This window comes from Salvelinus namaycush, chromosome 37 (genome assembly GCF_016432855.1).
Source record: "Salvelinus namaycush isolate Seneca chromosome 37, SaNama_1.0, whole genome shotgun sequence".
Lineage (NCBI taxonomy): Eukaryota > Metazoa > Chordata > Actinopteri > Salmoniformes > Salmonidae > Salvelinus > Salvelinus namaycush.
In genome coordinates this window covers 29,801,841-29,820,321 of record NC_052343.1, presented here as the reverse complement: position 1 = coordinate 29,820,321, position 18,481 = coordinate 29,801,841, and the positions used below count along the sequence as shown (strand labels likewise).

The 18,481-nt window shown below is 47.2% G+C and overlaps 1 protein-coding gene across 1 annotated transcript in view; it reads left to right on the top strand.

The window, feature by feature from the left end:
* LOC120030968 (centrosomal protein of 192 kDa-like) overlaps positions 1–18,481 on the top strand; it is a 52,013-nt gene that overhangs the window by 1,609 nt on the left and 31,923 nt on the right. The window contains exons 2-12 of the mRNA XM_038976474.1: positions 23–248; positions 1,353–1,478; positions 1,620–1,794; positions 4,105–5,014; positions 5,177–5,325; positions 6,071–6,301; positions 11,084–11,209; positions 12,732–12,872; positions 12,951–13,014; positions 16,300–16,439; positions 17,778–17,870. Coding sequence (XP_038832402.1) covers positions 23–248; positions 1,353–1,478; positions 1,620–1,794; positions 4,105–5,014; positions 5,177–5,325; positions 6,071–6,301; positions 11,084–11,209; positions 12,732–12,872; positions 12,951–13,014; positions 16,300–16,439; positions 17,778–17,870 — 2,381 coding nt within the window. The remainder of the gene's footprint in view (positions 1–22; positions 249–1,352; positions 1,479–1,619; positions 1,795–4,104; positions 5,015–5,176; positions 5,326–6,070; positions 6,302–11,083; positions 11,210–12,731; positions 12,873–12,950; positions 13,015–16,299; positions 16,440–17,777; positions 17,871–18,481) is intronic.

Below are 18,481 nucleotides of genomic sequence, written 5' to 3'. Positions count from 1 at the left end.
GACCTCCCCTGGTCTGAGGAAGGGTCTGTCGGGGCCTCCGTCCCTCAGAGACATCACATCCCCCTCCCAGAGAGCCAGGAGGACCACAGTGAAGACTCACGCTACAGGGAGCAGTACAGCCCAGCAGGAGAACCCCAGTGGCCTGGAGAAGAGTGTTGGAGAAGCTCCTCCCAGCGCTGTGGCCAAACGTGTTGGTTTTACTTCCGCCTGTCACAGCCCCCAGCCCGCTGCTGCCCACAGGACGGACGGTCAGTCTCTGGTCCAATCAACCACATTATTCAGCTGTTCTTCAACTCATTTAAGAGAAGAAATAAACACGTTTGTGAAGCTTAGCTTAGTTTCCATCCCATTTTGTTCCTGGTCCTTCCGACTGGGTTCAGGTTTTTCAATGTTGGTTATAGTTTGAGGTGATTTCCTGGTCTTGTGTTCTACAGATAATGATAAAGGAGGATTTAGTTCATTGGTTAAGGATTGTATTAATGTCCTGGTCAGGTGTTGTATTAATGTCCTGGTCAGGTGTTGTATTATGTCCTGGTCAGGTGATGGATATGTAATGTGTTGTATTAATGTCCTGGTCAGGTGATGGATAGTAATGTGTTGTATTAATGTCCTGGTCAGTTGATGGATAGTAATGTGTTGTATTAAGGTCCTGGTCGGTGATGGATAGTATTGTGTTGTATTAATGTCCTGGTCAGTGTATGGATAGTAATGTGTTGTATTAATGTTCCTGGTCAGGTGATGGATAGTAATGGTGTTCGTTTATAGGTCCTGGTCAGGTGATGGATAGTAATTGTGTTGTATAATGTCCTGGTCCAGAGTGGATGGATAGTATGTGGTTAGTAATGTCCTGGTCAGGTGTGGATTAATGTGTGTATGATGTCCCAGGTCAGGTGGGGATAGTAATGTGTTGTATTAATGTCCTGGTCAGGTGGTGGATAGTAATTGTTGTATTAATGTCCTTGTCAGGTTGGTGGATAGTAATGTGTTGTATTAATGTCCTGGTCAGGTGATGTAGTAATGTCCTGGTCAGGTGATGGATAGTAATGTATGAATGTCCTGCCGTCAGGTGGTGGATAGTAATGTGTGTATTATAATGTCCTGGTCAGGTGGTGGGATAGTAATTTGGTTGATTAGGTCCTGGTCAGGGTGTGGATAGTAATGTGTTGTATTAATGTCCTGGTCAGGTGTTGGATAGTAATGTGCTGTAATTAATGTCCTGGTCAGGTGATGGATAGTAATGGTGTATTTAGTAATGTCCTGGTCAGGTGATGGATAGTAAATGTGTTGTATTTAATGTCCTGGTCAGGTGATGGATTGTAATGTATTGTTCTCTACAGATTGTTGTTTCCCAGGTACTTCCTATGGGGCATCATGCCGGAGGCCCAGAGCATGAGCCAGTGTACCTTCATGACCCTCCCACCTCCTCCTCCTCACCCCACGTCCTCCCCCTCACAGACCTCCTTCCCCAGCCAGGAAGGGTACACTGCTGCTTCAAATCAATCAATCCATCAATGATTAAATCAATCAGATGTGTCAGGTTGTTGCCCTCTACTGTGTACCTCCTAGTTGCAGTTCATCCTAAATCTTCTATTTCTCTCTGGTCTCTGGTGCCTCTCCAGGACTGTCTCTCCCCCCTCCTCCAGGGTAGGGGACAGGAGACCTCCCAGTGATCTCACTCCTCCCCAGTCTGAGTGGAGCTGTTCCAGTCCCAGCCTCAGCAGACTGACGTACATCTCTCTGAATGACAGCACGGCTCTCGACAGCACCGGCTTCCCAACACCGGACAGACACAAGGTATAGTAGGCATGACAGCACGGCATCCCAACACCTGACAGACACAAGGTATAGTAGGCATGACAGCACCGGCTTCCCAACACCTGACAGACACAAGGTATAGTAGGCATGACAGCACCGGCTTCCCAACACCTGACAGACACAAGGTATAGTAGGCATGACAGCACGGCATCCCAACACCTGACAGACACAAGGTATAGTAGGCATGACAGCACCGGCTTCCCAACACCTGACAGACACAAGGTATAGTAGGCATGACAGCACCGGCTTCCCAACACCTGACAGACACAAGGTATAGTAGGCATGACAGCACCGGCTTCCCAACACCTGACAGACACAAGGTATAGTAGGCATGACAGCACCGGCTTCCCAACACCTGACAGACACAAGGTATAGTAGGCATGACAGCACCGGCTTCCCAACACCTGACAGACACAAGGTATAGTAGGCATGACAGCACCGGCTTCCCAACACCTGACAGACACAAGGTATAGTAGGCATGACAGACACAAGGTATAGTAGGCATGACAGACACAAGGTATAGTAGGCATGACAGACACAAGGTATAGTAGGCATGACAGACACAAGGTATAGTAGGCATGACAGACACAAGGTATAGTAGGCATGACAGACACAAGGTATAGTAGGCATGACAGACACAAGGTATAGTAGGCATGACAGACACAAGGTATAGTAGGCATGACAGCACCGGCTTCCCAACACCTGACAGACACAAGGTATAGTAGGCATGACAGCACCGGCTTCCCAACACCTGACAGACACAAGGTATAGTAGGCATGACAGACACAAGGTATAGTAGGCATGACAGACACAAGGTATAGTAGGCATGACAGACACAAGGTATAGTAGGCATGACAGACACAAGGTATAGTAGGCATGACAGACACAAGGTATAGTAGGCATGACAGACACAAGGTATAGTAGGCATGACAGACACAAGGTATAGTAGGCATGACAGCACAGCTGTCCATTTGACAGAACATGAAGAAGAATGGGCCAATGTTTTACAATCCAGGTGTTGGAACGCTCTTAGAATTTACCCAGAAAGCCTCACAGCAGTAATCACTGTCCACATGAATTTACCCAGAAAGCCTCACAGCAGTAATCACTGTCCACATGAATTTACCCAGAAAGCCTCACAGCAGTAATCACTGTCCACATGAATTTACCCAGAAAGCCTCACAGCAGTAATCACTGTCCACATGAATTTACCCAGAAAGCCTCACAGCAGTAATCACTGTCCACATGAATTTACCCAGAAAGACTCACAGCAGTAATCACTGTCCACATGAATTTACCCAGAAAGACTCACAGCAGTAATCACTGTCGACATGAGTTTACCCAGAAAGACTCACAGCAGTAATCACTGTCGACATGAGTTTACCCAGAAAGACTCACAGCAGTAATCACTGTCCACATGAATTTACCCAGAAAGACTCACAGCAGTAATCACTGTCCACATGAATTTACCCAGAAAGCCTCACAGCAGTAATCACTGTCCACATGAATTTACCCAGAAAGACTCACAGCAGTAATCACTGTCGACATGAGTTTACCCAGAAAGACTCACAGCAGTAATCACTGTCCACATGAATTTACCCAGAAAGACTCACAGCAGTAATCACTGTCCACATGAATTTACCCAGAAAGACTCACAGCAGTAATCACTGTCCACATGAATTTACCCAGAAAGACTCACAGCAGTAATCACTGTCGACATGAATTTACCCAGAAAGACTCACAGCAGTAATCACTGTCGACATGAATTTACCCAGAAAGCCTCACAGCAGTAATCACTGTCCACATGAATTTACCCAGAAAGCCTCACAGCAGTAATCACTGTCCACATGAGTTTACCCAGAAAGCCTCACAGCAGTAATCACTGTCCACATGAATTTACCCAGAAAGCCTCACAGCAGTAATCACTGTCCACATGTGTTTACTCAGGGGGTTGAATACATATCTAGGCAACATATATTAGTGTTTTCATTTTTCAGAAACGTTTTACAAATGTTCACATTTTTCTTCCACTTCAACATTTACAAAAGTATTTTGTGGAAAAAGTCAAAGGGGTGTGAATACTTCCTGAAGACGCTGTATCTCTCATTATCAGAGAACCGAGGTAAAGTCACCTTGAGATTTGGGTGCTTGTCTTGATTGTGGTTGCACAATGTTAAGTTGAATGACGGTCATCTGCCTGGGAAAAACTCAGCGAGCGATGTCATGTAGCGGAGTTACTACATGAAGGAATAACCAATTGACTGCATGCTATCTCTCTCCCTTCCCCAGAGTAATGGCACCATGTCTCTGAGCACCACTATAGTCAGGGCCAGTCCCACCCCTCCAGTAGACGGGGCTGATACCCAGAGTCCTTCAGGTCAGGATCTACCTCTTCACCGCTCTACAGACATCCTCTGTCCTCCTAGACAGTCCAAGAGCCCAGAGTCTCCTCACCACTCTGACGGTCCTCCGAGAGGCTCGGTAGACCTGCGGAGTGGTTCAGGTCTGGGCTTTACCCGCAGCCAGAGTGAGTGTAACTATCACTGTGGGAACGATAGAGACTACGACCTGCTGAAACGCCACTCCGTACCCAACTCACACCGCCTCACCAAGGTGGATTCTGGGTACTCCAGCCACCTGAACATCCAGCAGCCCAGCGGTATGGGGGGCCAGGGGAACCAGCAGTGGTCCGGGGTCTCAGCCCAGGGGAGTGAGGTTTATCCTGGGGCCAGGACGGGCTTCGGCTTGCCTTCCTCCGAGGACCTGTGCTACGTGCCCATCTCCAGCTTCAAGCCCCAGGGCTCCATGGTGGACCTGCCTCCAGGGGTCCCCAGCCTCCTGACGGGGCGCTCCCTCTTCAGCTCCCAGCTGGCACAGCAGAACCTGGGCTCGGATGGAGCTCTACACCCTGGTCTCCCTCTGCCTGCTCCCTACCGCCACATGGCGGCAGCAGGGAACGACCTGTACGGTCACGCTATGTCCTCACGGTTAGGACCCAACGTTGACCCCTCAGTCAGACACCTCCACAGCTCTGGGGGTCTGGGTGTCTCTGGGCCTGGTGGACCAGGAGGTCCTGGGGGTCTGTACCACTGCTCTAACCCCCACCTCAAACCCTTGGACCCAGGACTGATGGAGGGGAACCCCTACAGCCAGAGCTGTGTAGCCTCGTGGGATAATGGCAGCCTTCCTGAACTCACAGGTTAGTCTTCAATCAGTTCTGGAATGTTCTCTTGAATCACTCGAGATAAGAGGGTGTGTTGCAGTTGGAAGAGTTTGAAACGCTTAATCTCAATCCTGAGAGATTTTTTGGGGGGGTAATTTTAAGATAACCCTGGACCCCTCTCCCTCTCCACTCCTCCAGCCCAGGTCGTGATCCCTGAGGAGCTGAGGTTCCCCCATGCCTGCTGTGTGGGCATCTCCTCTCAGACCTCACTGGGCATCTTCAACCCCTCCGAGCGCTGGCAGCAGGTCTCCATCACCGTCACCAGCCTGGCCATCGACGGAGAGAAGGTGAGTCATTTTGTTTCTATTGAATTTGTAAAGAGGACAATGATTTACAGAGAATTGTATGATCTGAAATAGTGTCAACAAACGTGTGGCTGCTCAAAGCATGTAAATGTAAAACAAAAAGCTAAGAGAATATTTTAATCAAATTGAGAGCCAATAATAAGTGCCGGAAATGTAACCACTCTGAAGAACAAGGAACTGCTGTCGAACCGTAATGTCCACTTCCTGTCCCGCCCAGGTTGATTCATTCCCGTACCAGTGGCTGATAGTGAAGAACAAGGAACTGCTGTCGAACCGTAATGTCCACTTCCTGTCCCACCCAGGTTGATTCATTCCCGTACCAGTGGCTGATAGTGAAGAACAAGGAACTGCTGTCGAACCGTAATGTCCACTTCCTGTCCCACCCAGGTTGATTCATTCCCGTACCAGTGGCTGATAGTGAAGAACAAGGAACTGCTGTCGAACCATAATGTCCACTTCCTGTCCCACCCAGGTTGATTCATTCCCGTACCAGTGGCTGATAGTGAAGAACAAGGAACTGCTGTCGAACCGTAATGTCCACTTCCTGTCCCACCCAGGTTGATTCATTCCCGTACCAGTGGCTGATAGTGAAGAACAAGGAACTGCTGTCGAACCGTAATGTCCACTTCCTGTCCCACCCAGGTTGATTCATTCCCGTACCAGTGGCTGATAGTGAAGAACAAGGAACTGCTGTCGAACCGTAATGTCCACTTCCTGTCCCACCCAGGTTGATTCATTCCCGTACCAGTGGCTGATAGTGAAGAACAAGACCATCATTGGCCCTAAGAGCACGGAGGAGCAGAAGGTGTTGTTCATCCCGCCTCAGGCCGGGGTGTACCAGGCTGTCCTCAGTGTCTCCTCCTGGCCCGCCTCCGCTGAGGCCCAGGCTGTCGCCCGCGCAGAGGTGTTCGCCAAGAGGGTGGTCCTCGTCGCCATGGCAGAGAACCCTGCTCTGGAGGTAAGGGGGGTTGTGGCTGATCAGTTGTTGGCTTGAATCCCAAGTGAGGAGTGGGTGTAACCAATGTCGAGCGTCCATGTCAGGACAGGAAGGACACCTACTATGTGGGCATGCTTCCTGTTTGGTTTGTTTTACTACTTATATTTCAGTGTTTTGAAACAAAAGTTGTGTAAAACCTCAAGGTCTCTGTGTTCTAGTTGGTTGATATCAATGATGTGGTTTCTCCACTGGAACACACTATATTCTGGATGGTTTCTCCACTGTAACACATTATATTCTGGGTGGTTTCTCCACTGGAACACATTATATTCTGGATGGTTTCTCCACTGTAACACACTATATTCTGGATGGTTTCTCCACTGTAACACACTATATTCTGGATGGTTTCTCCACTGTAACACATTATATTCTGGGTGGTTTCTCCACTGGAACACACTATATTCTGGATGGTTTCTCCACTGTAACACACTATATTCTGGGTGGTTTCTCCACTGGAACACATTATATTCTGGATGGTTTCTCCACTGTAACACATTATATTCTGGGTGGTTTCTCCACTGGAACACATTATATTCTGGATGGTTTCTCCACTGTAACACATTATATTCTGGGTGGTTTCTCCACTGTAACACATTATATTCTGGATGGTTTCTCCACTGTAACACATTATATTCTGGATGGTTTCTCCACTGTAACACATTATATTCTGGGTGGTTTCTCCACTGTAACACACTATATTCTGGATGGTTTCTCCACTGTAACACACTATATTCTGGATGGTTTCTCCACTGTAACACATTATATTCTGGGTGGTTTCTCCACTAACAGATAACACATTATATTCTGGATGGTTTCTCCACTAACAGATAACACATTATATTCTGGATGGGTTCTCCACTGTAACAGATAACACATTATATTCTGGGTGGTTTCTCCACTGTAACACATTATATTCTGGGTGGTTTCTCCACTAACAGATAACACATTATATTCTGGATGGTTTCTCCACTGTAACAGATAACACATTATATTCTGGGTGGTTTCTCCACTGTAACACATTATATTCTGGGTGGGTTCTCCACTGTAACAGATAACACATTATATTCTGGATGGTTTCTCCACTGTAACACATTATATTCTGGGTGGGTTCTCCACTGTAACAGATAACACATTATATTCTGGATGGTTTCTCCACTGTAACACATTATATTCTGGATGGTTTCTCCACTGTAACACATTATATTCTGGATGGTTTCTCCACTGTAACACATTATATTCTGGGTGGTTTCTCCACTGTAACACATTATATTCTGGATGGTTTCTCCACTGTAACACATTATATTCTGGATGGTTTCTCCACTGTAACACATTATATTCTGGGTGGTTTCTCCACTGTAACACATTATATTCTGGATGGTTTCTCCACTGTAACACATTATATTCTGGATGGTTTCTCCACTGTAACACATTATATTCTGGATGGTTTCTCCACTGTAACACATTATATTCTGGATGGTTTCTCCACTGTAACACATTATATTCTGGATGGTTTCTCCACTGTAACACATTATATTCTGGATGGTTTCTCCACTGTAACACATTATATTCTGGATGGTTTCTCCACTGTAACACATTATATTCTGGATGGTTTCTCCTCTGTAACACACTATATTCTGGATGGTTTCTCCACTGTAACACATTATATTCTGGGTGGTTTCTCCACTGTAACACATTATATTCTGGGTGGTTTCTCCACTGTAACAGATAACACATTATATTCTGGATGGTTTCTCCACTGTAACACATTATATTCTGGATGGTTTCTCCACTGTAACACATTATATTCTGGATGGTTTCTCCACTGTAACACATTATATTCTGGATGGTTTCTCCACTGTAACAGATAACACATTATATTCTGGATGGTTTCTCCACTGTAACACATTATATTCTGGATGGTTTCTCCACTGTAACACATTATATTCTGGATGGGTTCTCCACTGTAACACATTATATTCTGGATGGTTTCTCCACTGTAACACATTATATTCTGGATGGTTTCTCCACTGTAACACATTATATTCTGGATGGTTTCTCCACTGTAACACATTATATTCTGGGTGGTTTCTCCACTGTAACACATTATATTCTGGGTGGTTTCTCCACTGTAACACATTATATTCTGGATGGTTTCTCCACTGTAACACACTATATTCTGGGTGGGTTCTCCACTGTAACACATTCTATTCTGGATGGTTTCTCCTCTGTAACACATTATATTCTGGATGGTTTCTCCACTGTAACACATTATATTCTGGATGGTTTCTCCACTGTAACAGATTATATTCTGGGTGGTTTCTCCACTGTAACACATTATATTCTGGGTGGTTTCTCCACTGTAACACATTATATTCTGGATGGTTTCTCCACTGTAACACACTATATTCTGGGTGGTTTCTCCACTGGAACACATTATATTCTGGGTGGTTTCTCCACTGGAACACACTATATTCTGGATGGTTTCTCCACTGTAACACACTATATTCTGGGTGGTTTCTCCACTGGAACACATTATATTCTGGATGGTTTCTCCACTGTAACACATTATATTCTGGGTGGTTTCTCCACTGTAACACACTATATTCTGGATGGTTTCTCCACTGTAACACACTATATTCTGGATGGTTTCTCCACTGTAACACATTATATTCTGGATGGTTTCTCCACTGTAACACATTATATTCTGGATGGTTTCTCCACTGTAACACATTATATTCTGGATGGTTTCTCCACTGTAACACATTATATTCTGGGTGGTTTCTCCACTAACAGATAACACATTATATTCTGGATGGTTTCTCCACTGTAACAGATAACACATTATATTCTGGGTGGTTTCTCCACTGTAACACATTATATTCTGGGTGGTTTCTCCACTGTAACACATTATATTCTGGATGGTTTCTCCACTGTAACACACTATATTCTGGGTGGTTTCTCCACTGGAACACATTATATTCTGGATGGTTTCTCCACTGTAACACACTATATTCTGGATGGTTTCTCCACTGTAACACATTATATTCTGGGTGGTTTCTCCACTGTAACACACTATATTCTGGATGGTTTCTCCACTGTAACACATTATATTCTGGATGGTTTCTCCACTGTAACACATTATATTCTGGATGGTTTCTCCACTGTAACACATTATATTCTGGGTGGTTTCTCCACTGTAACACATTATATTCTGGATGGTTTCTCCACTGTAACAGATAACACATTATATTCTGGGTGGTTTCTCCACTGTAACACATTATATTCTGGATGGTTTCTCCACTGTAACAGATAACACATTATATTCTGGATGGTTTCTCCACTGTAACAGATAACACATTATATTCTGGGTGGTTTCTCCACTGTAACACATTATATTCTGGGTGGGTTCTCCACTGTAACAGATAACACATTATATTCTGGATGGTTTCTCCACTGTAACACATTATATTCTGGGTGGGTTCTCCACTGTAACAGATAACACATTATATTCTGGATGGTTTCTCCACTGTAACAGATAACACATTATATTCTGGGTGGTTTCTCCACTGTAACACATTATATTCTGGGTGGGTTCTCCACTGTAACAGATAACACATTATATTCTGGATGGTTTCTCCACTGTAACACATTATATTCTGGGTGGGTTCTCCACTGTAACAGATAACACATTATATTCTGGATGGTTTCTCCACTGTAACACATTATATTCTGGATGGTTTCTCCACTGTAACACATTATATTCTGGATGGTTTCTCCACTGTAACACATTATATTCTGGATGGTTTCTCCACTGTAACACATTATATTCTGGGTGGTTTCTCCACTGTAACAGATAACACATTATATTCTGGATGGTTTCTCCACTGTAACAGATAACACATTATATTCTGGGTGGTTTCTCCACTGTAACACATTATATTCTGGGTGGTTTCTCCACTGGAACACATTATATTCTGGATGGTTTCTCCACTGTAACACATTATATTCTGGGTGGTTTCTCCACTGGAACACATTATATTCTGGATGGTTTCTCCACTGTAACACATTATATTCTGGATGGTTTCTCCACTGTAACACATTATATTCTGGGTGGTTTCTCCACTGTAACACACTATATTCTGGATGGTTTCTCCACTGTAACACATTATATTCTGGATGGTTTCTCCACTGTAACACATTATATTCTGGATGGTTTCTCCACTGTAACACATTATATTCTGGGTGGTTTCTCCACTGTAACACATTATATTCTGGATGGTTTCTCCACTGTAACAGATAACACATTATATTCTGGGTGGTTTCTCCACTGTAACACATTATATTCTGGATGGTTTCTCCACTGTAACAGATAACACATTATATTCTGGGTGGTTTCTCCACTGTAACACATAACACATTATATTCTGGATGGTTTCTCCACTGTAACACATTATATTCTGGGTGGTTTCTCCACTGTAACACATTATATTCTGGGTGGTTTCTCCACTGTAACACACTATATTCTGGATGGTTTCTCCACTGTAACACATTATATTCTGGGTGGTTTCTCCACTGTAACACACTATATTCTGGATGGTTTCTCCACTGTAACACACTATATTCTGGGTGGTTTCTCCACTGTAACACATTATATTCTGGATGGTTTCTCCACTGTAACACATTATATTCTGGATGGTTTCTCCACTGTAACACACTATATTCTGGATGGTTTCTCCTCTCCAGGTGGATGTAGGGAAGTGTGGCAGTCTGGACTTCGGAGACCTGGCAGGGGGCAGTGCCAAAGCTCTCCCTCTGAAGCTGCTGAACAGGACTCATGCTACTGTACCTATTAGACTGGTTATCAGTGCTGTAAGACAATACAATACAGTACATTACCATGCAGTACATTACCATGCAATACAGTACAATACAATACAGTACATTACCATGCAATACAATACAATACAGTACATTACCATGCAATACAGTACAATACAATACAGTACATTACCATGCAATACAGTACAATACAATACAGTACATTACCATGCAATACAGTACAATGCAATACATTACCATGCAATACAATACAGTACAATGCTATGCAGTACATTGCCATGAAATAGAATACAGTATAGTACAATGCTATGCAGTACAATGCAGTTCAGTACAATCCAGTACATTACAATACAATGCTTTGCAGTACATTACGATGCAGTACATTACAATACAATGCTTTGCAGTACATTACAATGCATTACAATACAGTACAATGCTATACAGTGCAGTGCAGTACAATGCAGTGCAGCAATGGACAATAACTAATGTTGTATAGGTCATTACTCTTCTGTCTGAGTTGTGCAGAACTTTGTCATGCAGGCCTCAATTTCAACAGCCATGGCCCTCGATGTCCATTTGTGTGGCCGTCTGTAATGCTACCTAAAAAATATACATTCCTTGAAGTCAAAGTGTCCGTTGTGCCCTTTGACTGAGTATAATAATTATAATTCCCAGCTGCCAATCGCCGCGCTCCGAAGCACCTCACTCACGTGGCTCTGTCAGTAATCGCAGTTCTTATTAGTCAATGTTCGTCATGTGATCAGGCCCTGCACTGCGGCCTCCCTGGTGGCGCAGTGGTCTAAGGCACTACATCGTAATGCTAGCTGTGCCACTAGAGATCCTGGTTCGAGTCCAGGCTCTGTCGCAGCCGGCCGCGACCCGGAAGACCCATAGGGCGGCGCACAATTGGCCCAGCGTCGTCCGGGTTAGGGGGGGTTTGGCCAGTAGGGATATCCTTATCTCATCGCGCACTAGTGACTCCTGTGGCGGGCCGGGCGCAGTGCACGCTGACCAGGTCGCTAGGCGTACAGTGTTGCCTCCGACACATTGGTGCGGCTGGCTTCCGGGTTAATCCGGCGTTGTCAAGAAGCAGTGCGGTTTGGCTGGATCGTGTTTCAGAGGCTTTCAACCATCGCCTCTCCCGAGTCCGTACGGGAGTTGCAGCGATGAGACAAGACAGTAACTACCAATTGGATACCACGAAATTGGGAAGAAAAGGGAAGTAAAATAATTACAAAAAAATTAATAAAAAATGTTAATCAACTATTGGTCTATTTCTTCACATTATAAACGCAGCAATGCACACAAGGCTGTAGGCTATATGCAATTAGCGGGAAAACACTCTTCTCCAAAGCGCACTGAAAATGCAAGCGGTTTCATATGACAGAAATTAAAATATCCTTTAAAGGCCAAATGGCCTTGCCCCTAAAATCCTGAAATTCCAGGCCTGACGTCATCTTTCTGTTACTCAAAAGCACTTTGATTTTGTTAAAATATTTGCTTATACAAGCACACTTTGATAGATATTGTCTTTGTGACGTCGTATTTCTAGAACGCCACGGCCTGGCGCTGCTTCACTTTCTCCAAGAGTCCCGTTGCCATGACAGCTGAGGGCCTGCTGCAGGCGGGGACTCTGACCTCGCTGGCCGCTCCGTCCGTCATGAGCCACGTGATGCACGCCAGCTACGGAGAGGTGAGTAACCCTTGAGTGACCTCGTCTCAGTGACTTCAATAGTTGAGTCGTTTTGAGGGGTGTTGTGTTGTGTTTCAGAATGCAGAGAGCTTCATGGTTTGGGTCCACTTCCACGCTCCACAGAAGTACCAGTCCTGTTCAGGTATGGCCCCTGTCCTGTTCAGGTATCGTACCAGTCCTGTTCAGGTATGGACCCTGTCCTGTTCAGGTATGGACCCTGTCCTGTTCAGGTATGGCCCCTGTCCTGTTCAGGTATCGTACCAGTCCTGTTTCAGAATGCAGAGAGCTTCATGGTTTGGGTCCACTTCCACGCTCCACAGAAGTACCAGTCCTGTTCAGGTATGGACCCTGTCCTGTTCAGGTATCGTACCAGTCCTGTTCAGGTATCGTACCAGTCCTGTTCAGGTATCGTACCAGTCCTGTTCAGGTATCGTACCAGTCCTGTTCAGGTATCGTACCAGTCCTGTTCAGGTATCGTACCAGTCCTGTTCAGGTATCGTACCAGTCCTGTTCAGGTATCGTACCCTGTCCTGTTCAGGTATCGTACCAGTCCTGTTCAGGTATCGTACCAGTCCTGTTCAGGTATCGTACCAGTCCTGTTCAGGTATCGTACCCTGTCCTGTTCAGGTATCGTACCAGTCCTGTTCAGGTATCGTACCAGTCCTGTTCAGGTATCGTACCAGTCCTGTTCAGGTATGGACCCTGTCCTGTTCAGGTATGGACCCTGTCCTGTTCAGGTATGGACCCTGTCCTGTTCAGGTATGGACCCTGTCCTGTTCAGGTATGGACCCTGTCCTGTTCAGGTATGGACCCTGTCCTGTTCAGGTATGGACCCTGTCCTGTTCAGGTATGGACCCTGTCCTGTTCAGGTATGGACCCTGTCCTGTTCAGGTATGGACCCTGTCCTGTTCAGGTATGGCCCCTGTCCTGTTCAGGTATGGCCCCTGTCCTGTTCAGGTATGGCCCCTGTCCTGTTCAGGTATGGCCCCTGTCCTGTTCAGGTATGGCCCCTGTCCTGTTCAGGTATGGCCCCTGTCCTGTTCAGGTATGGCCCCTGTCCTGTTCAGGTATGGCCCCTGTCCTGTTCAGGTATGGCCCCTGTCCTGTTTAGGTATCGTACCTGTCCTGTTTAGGTATCGTACCAGTCATGTTCAGGTATCGGACCCTGTCCTGTTCAGGTATCGGACCCTGTCCTGTTCAGGTATCGGACCCTGTCCTGTTCAGGTATCGGACCCTGTCCTGTTCAGGTATCGGACCCTGTCCTGTTCAGGTATCGGACCCTGTCCTGTTCAGGTATCGGACCCTGTCCTGTTCAGGTATCGGACCCTGTCCTGTTCAGGTATCGGACCCTGTCCTGTTCAGGTATCGGACCCTGTCCTGTTCAGGTATCGGACCCTGTCCTGTTCAGGTATCGGACCCTGTCCTGTTCAGGTATCGGACCCTGTCCTGTTCAGGTATCGGACCCTGTCCTGTTCAGGTATCGGACCCTGTCCTGTTCAGGTATCGGACCCTGTCCTGTTCAGGTATCGGACCCTGTCCTGTTCAGGTATCGGACCCTGTCCTGTTCAGGTATCGGACCCTGTCCTGTTCAGGTATCGGACCCTGTCCTGTTCAGGTATCGGACCCTGTCCTGTTCAGGTATCGGACCCGGTTCAGGTATCGGACCCTGTCCTGTTCAGGTATCGGACCCTGTCCTGTTCAGGTATCGGACCCTGTCCTGTTTAGGTATCGGACCCTGTCCTGTTTAGGTATCGGACCCTGTCCTGTTTAGGTATCGGACCCTGTCCTGTTTAGGTATCGGACCCTGTCCTGTTTAGGTATCGGACCCTGTCCTGTTTAGGTATCGGACCCTGTCCTGTTTAGGTATCGGACCCTGTCCTGTTTAGGTATCGGACCCTGTCCTGTTCAGGTATCGTACCAGTCCTGTTCAGGTATGGCCCCTGTCCTCGCTCCATGAATATTAATACACACCGATGCCATTCAGCCACCAGTCACAGCTGTTTGTCACGTCTAATGTCACGCAGGTGATCTAGGTCCAGCGGATGAGTACAGTGATGTCATACAGGTGATCTAGGGCCAGCGGATGAGTACAGCGATGTCACGCAGGTGATCTAGGGCCAGTGGATGAGTACAGTGATGTCATACAGGTGATCTAGGGCCAGCGGCTGAGTACAGTGATGTCATACAGGTGATCTAGGGCCAGCGGATGAGTACAGTGATGTCATACAGGTGATCTAGGGCCAGTGGATGAGTACAGTGATGTCACGCAGGTGATCCAGGTCCAGCGGATGAGTACAGTGATGTCACGCAGGTGATCTAGGTCCAGCGGATGAGTACAGTGATGTCACGCAGGTGATCTAGGTCCAGCGGATGAGTACAGTGATGTCATGCAGGTGATCTAGGTCCAGCGGATGAGTACAGTGATGTCATACAGGTGATCTAGGGCCAGCGGATGAGTACAGCGATGTCACGCAGGTGATCTAGGGCCAGTGGATGAGTACAGTGATGTCATACAGGTGATCTAGGGCCAGCGGCTGAGTACAGTGATGTCATACAGGTGATCTAGGGCCAGCGGATGAGTACAGTGATGTCATACAGGTGATCTAGGGCCAGTGGATGAGTACAGTGATGTCACGCAGGTGATCCAGGTCCAGCGGATGAGTACAGTGATGTCACGCAGGTGATCTAGGTCCAGCGGATGAGTACAGTGATGTCACGCAGGTGATCTAGGTCCAGCGGATGAGTACAGTGATGTCACGCAGGTGATCTAGGGCCAGCGGATGAGTACAGTGATGTCACGCAGGTGATCTAGGGCCAGCGGATGAGTACAGTGATGTCACGCAGGTGATCCAGGTCCAGCGGATGAGTACAGTGATGTCACGCAGGTGATCTAGGTCCAGCGGATGAGTACAGTGATGTCACGCAGGTGATCTAGGTCCAGCTGATGTTTGTCATGTGTAATGTCATACAGGGGATCTAGGTCCAGTGGATGAGTACAGTGATGTTTGTCATGTGTAATGTCATACAGGGGATCTAGGTCCAGCGGATGAGTACAGTAATGTTTGTCATGTGTAATGTCATACAGGGGATCTAGGTCCAGCGGATGAGTACAGTGATGTTTGTCATGTGTAATGTCATACAGGGGATCTAGGTCCAGCGGATTAGTACAGTGATGTTTGTCATGTGTAATGTCATACAGGGGATCTAGGTCCAGCGGATGAGTACAGTGATGTTTGTCATGTGTAATGTCATACAGGGGATCTAGGTCCAGCGGATGAGTACAGTAATGTTTGTCATGTGTAATGTCATACAGGGGATCTAGGTCCAGCGGATGAGTACAGTGATGTTTGTCATGTGTAATGTCATACAGGGGATCTAGGTCCAGCGGATTAGTACAGTGATGTTTGTCATGTGTAATGTCATACAGGGGATCTAGGTCCAGCGGATGAGTACAGTGCGCGGGTGGACATCGAGGTGGACTGTCCAGGCCCCAGTCATGTGATCAGGAGCGTCCCTCTCAGAGCCAGGTCTGGAACAGCCAGAGTCCACGCCCCTAAAGACCTGCAGGTAGGAACTGACCCGTAGCACTGCAGCCAGAGTCCACGCCCCTTAAGACCTACAGGTAGGAACTGACCCGTAGCACTGCTGACAGGGTCCACTCCCCTAAAGACCTACAGGTAGGAACTGACCCGTAGCACTGCTGACAGGGTCCACGCCCCTAAAGACCTACAGGTAGGAACTGACCCGTAGCACTGCTGACAGGGTCCACGCCCCTAAAGACCTACAGGTAGGAACTGACCCGTAACACTGCTGCCAGAGTCCACGCCCCTAAAGACCTACAGGTAGGAACTGACCCGTAGCACTGCAGCCAGGGTCCACTCCCCTAAAGACCTACAGGTAGGAACTGACCCGTAGCACTGCAGCCAGAGTCCACGCCCCTAAAGACCTACAGGTAGGAACTGACCCGTAACACTGCAGCCAGAGTCCACGCCCCTAAAGACCTACAGGTAGGAACTGACCCGTAGCACTGCAGCCAGAGTCCACGCCCCTAAAGACCTACAGGTAGGAACTGACCCGTAACACTGCAGCCAGAGTCCACGCCCCTAAAGACCTACAGGTAGGAACTGACCCGTAGCACTGCAGCCAGAGTCCACGCCCCTAAAGACCTACAGGTAGGAACTGACCCGTAGCACTGCTGACAGGGTCCACTCCCCTAAAGACCTACAGGTAGGAACTGACCCGTAGCACTGCAGCCAGAGTCCACGCCCCTAAAGACCTACAGGTAGGAACTGACCCGTAGCACTGCAGCCAGAGTCCACGCCCCTAAAGACCTACAGGTAGGAACTGACCCGTAGCACTGCAGCCAGAGTCCACGCCCCTAAAGACCTACAGGTAGGAACTGACCCGTAACACTGCAGCCAGAGTCCACTCCCCTAAAGACCTACAGGTAGGAACTGACCCGTAGCACTGCAGCCAGAGTCCACGCCCCTAAAGACCTACAGGTAGGAGCTGACCCGTAACACTGCTGCCAGAGTCCACGCCCCTAAAGACCTACAGGTAGGAACTGACCCGTAACACTGCTGCCAGAGTCCACGCCCCTAAAGACCTACAGGTAGGAGCTGACCCGTAACACTGCTGCCAGAGTCCACTCCCCTAAAGACCTACAGGTAGGAACTGACCTGTAGCACTGCTGACAGGGTCCACTCCCCTAAAGACCTACAGGTAGGAGCTGACCCGTAGCACTGCTGACCTGAGCCTGGTCTTTATATTCAGGGGTTTAACTGGGAAACCAGTGGGTCCTATTGCCTTTCTAACACATTCCATATTAAAGTTGAGGTTGACCTTTTGTGATATGTTGACATTTCTGGAATTCTTTCCTCCTATATAATTTTTTGGGGGGGGCAGACTGTTAACCTCTCGGCAGCGTTGGGTCAGTCCAGCAAGCAGACTCTGCCTCTGAAGAACGCAGGCAACATTGATGTTCAGCTGAAACTCAAGGTATTCTGTCCCTTTTACTTCCCTGTTTGATCTGTGGTTTGGATAAGCCTGGGGGATGTGGTCTGGATAAGCCTAGGGGATGTGTTGTGGTTTGGATAAGACTGGGGGATGTGTTGTGGTTTGGATAAGACTGGGGGATGTGTTGTGGTTTGGATAAGACTGGGGGATATGTTGTGGTTTGGATAAGCCTGGGGGATATGTTGTGGTTTGGATAAGCCTGGGGGATATGTTGTGGTTTGGATAAGCCTGGGGGATGTGTTGTGGTTTGGATAAGCCTGGGGGATGTGTTGTGGTTTGGATAAGCCTGGGGGATGTGTTGTGGTTTGGATAAGCCTGGGGGATGTGTTGTGGTTTGGATAAGACTGGGGGATATGTTGTGGTTTGGATAAGACTGGGGGATGTGTTGTGGTTTGGATAAGACTGGGGGATGTGGTTTGGATAAGCCTGGGGGATGTGTTGTGGTTTGGATAAGCCTGGGGGATATGTTGTGGTTTGGATAAGCCTGGGGGATATGTTGTGGTTTGGATAAGCCTGGGGGATATGTTGTGGTTTGGATAAGACTGGGGGATGTGTTGTGGTTTGGATAAGACTGGGGGATGTGTTGTGGTTTG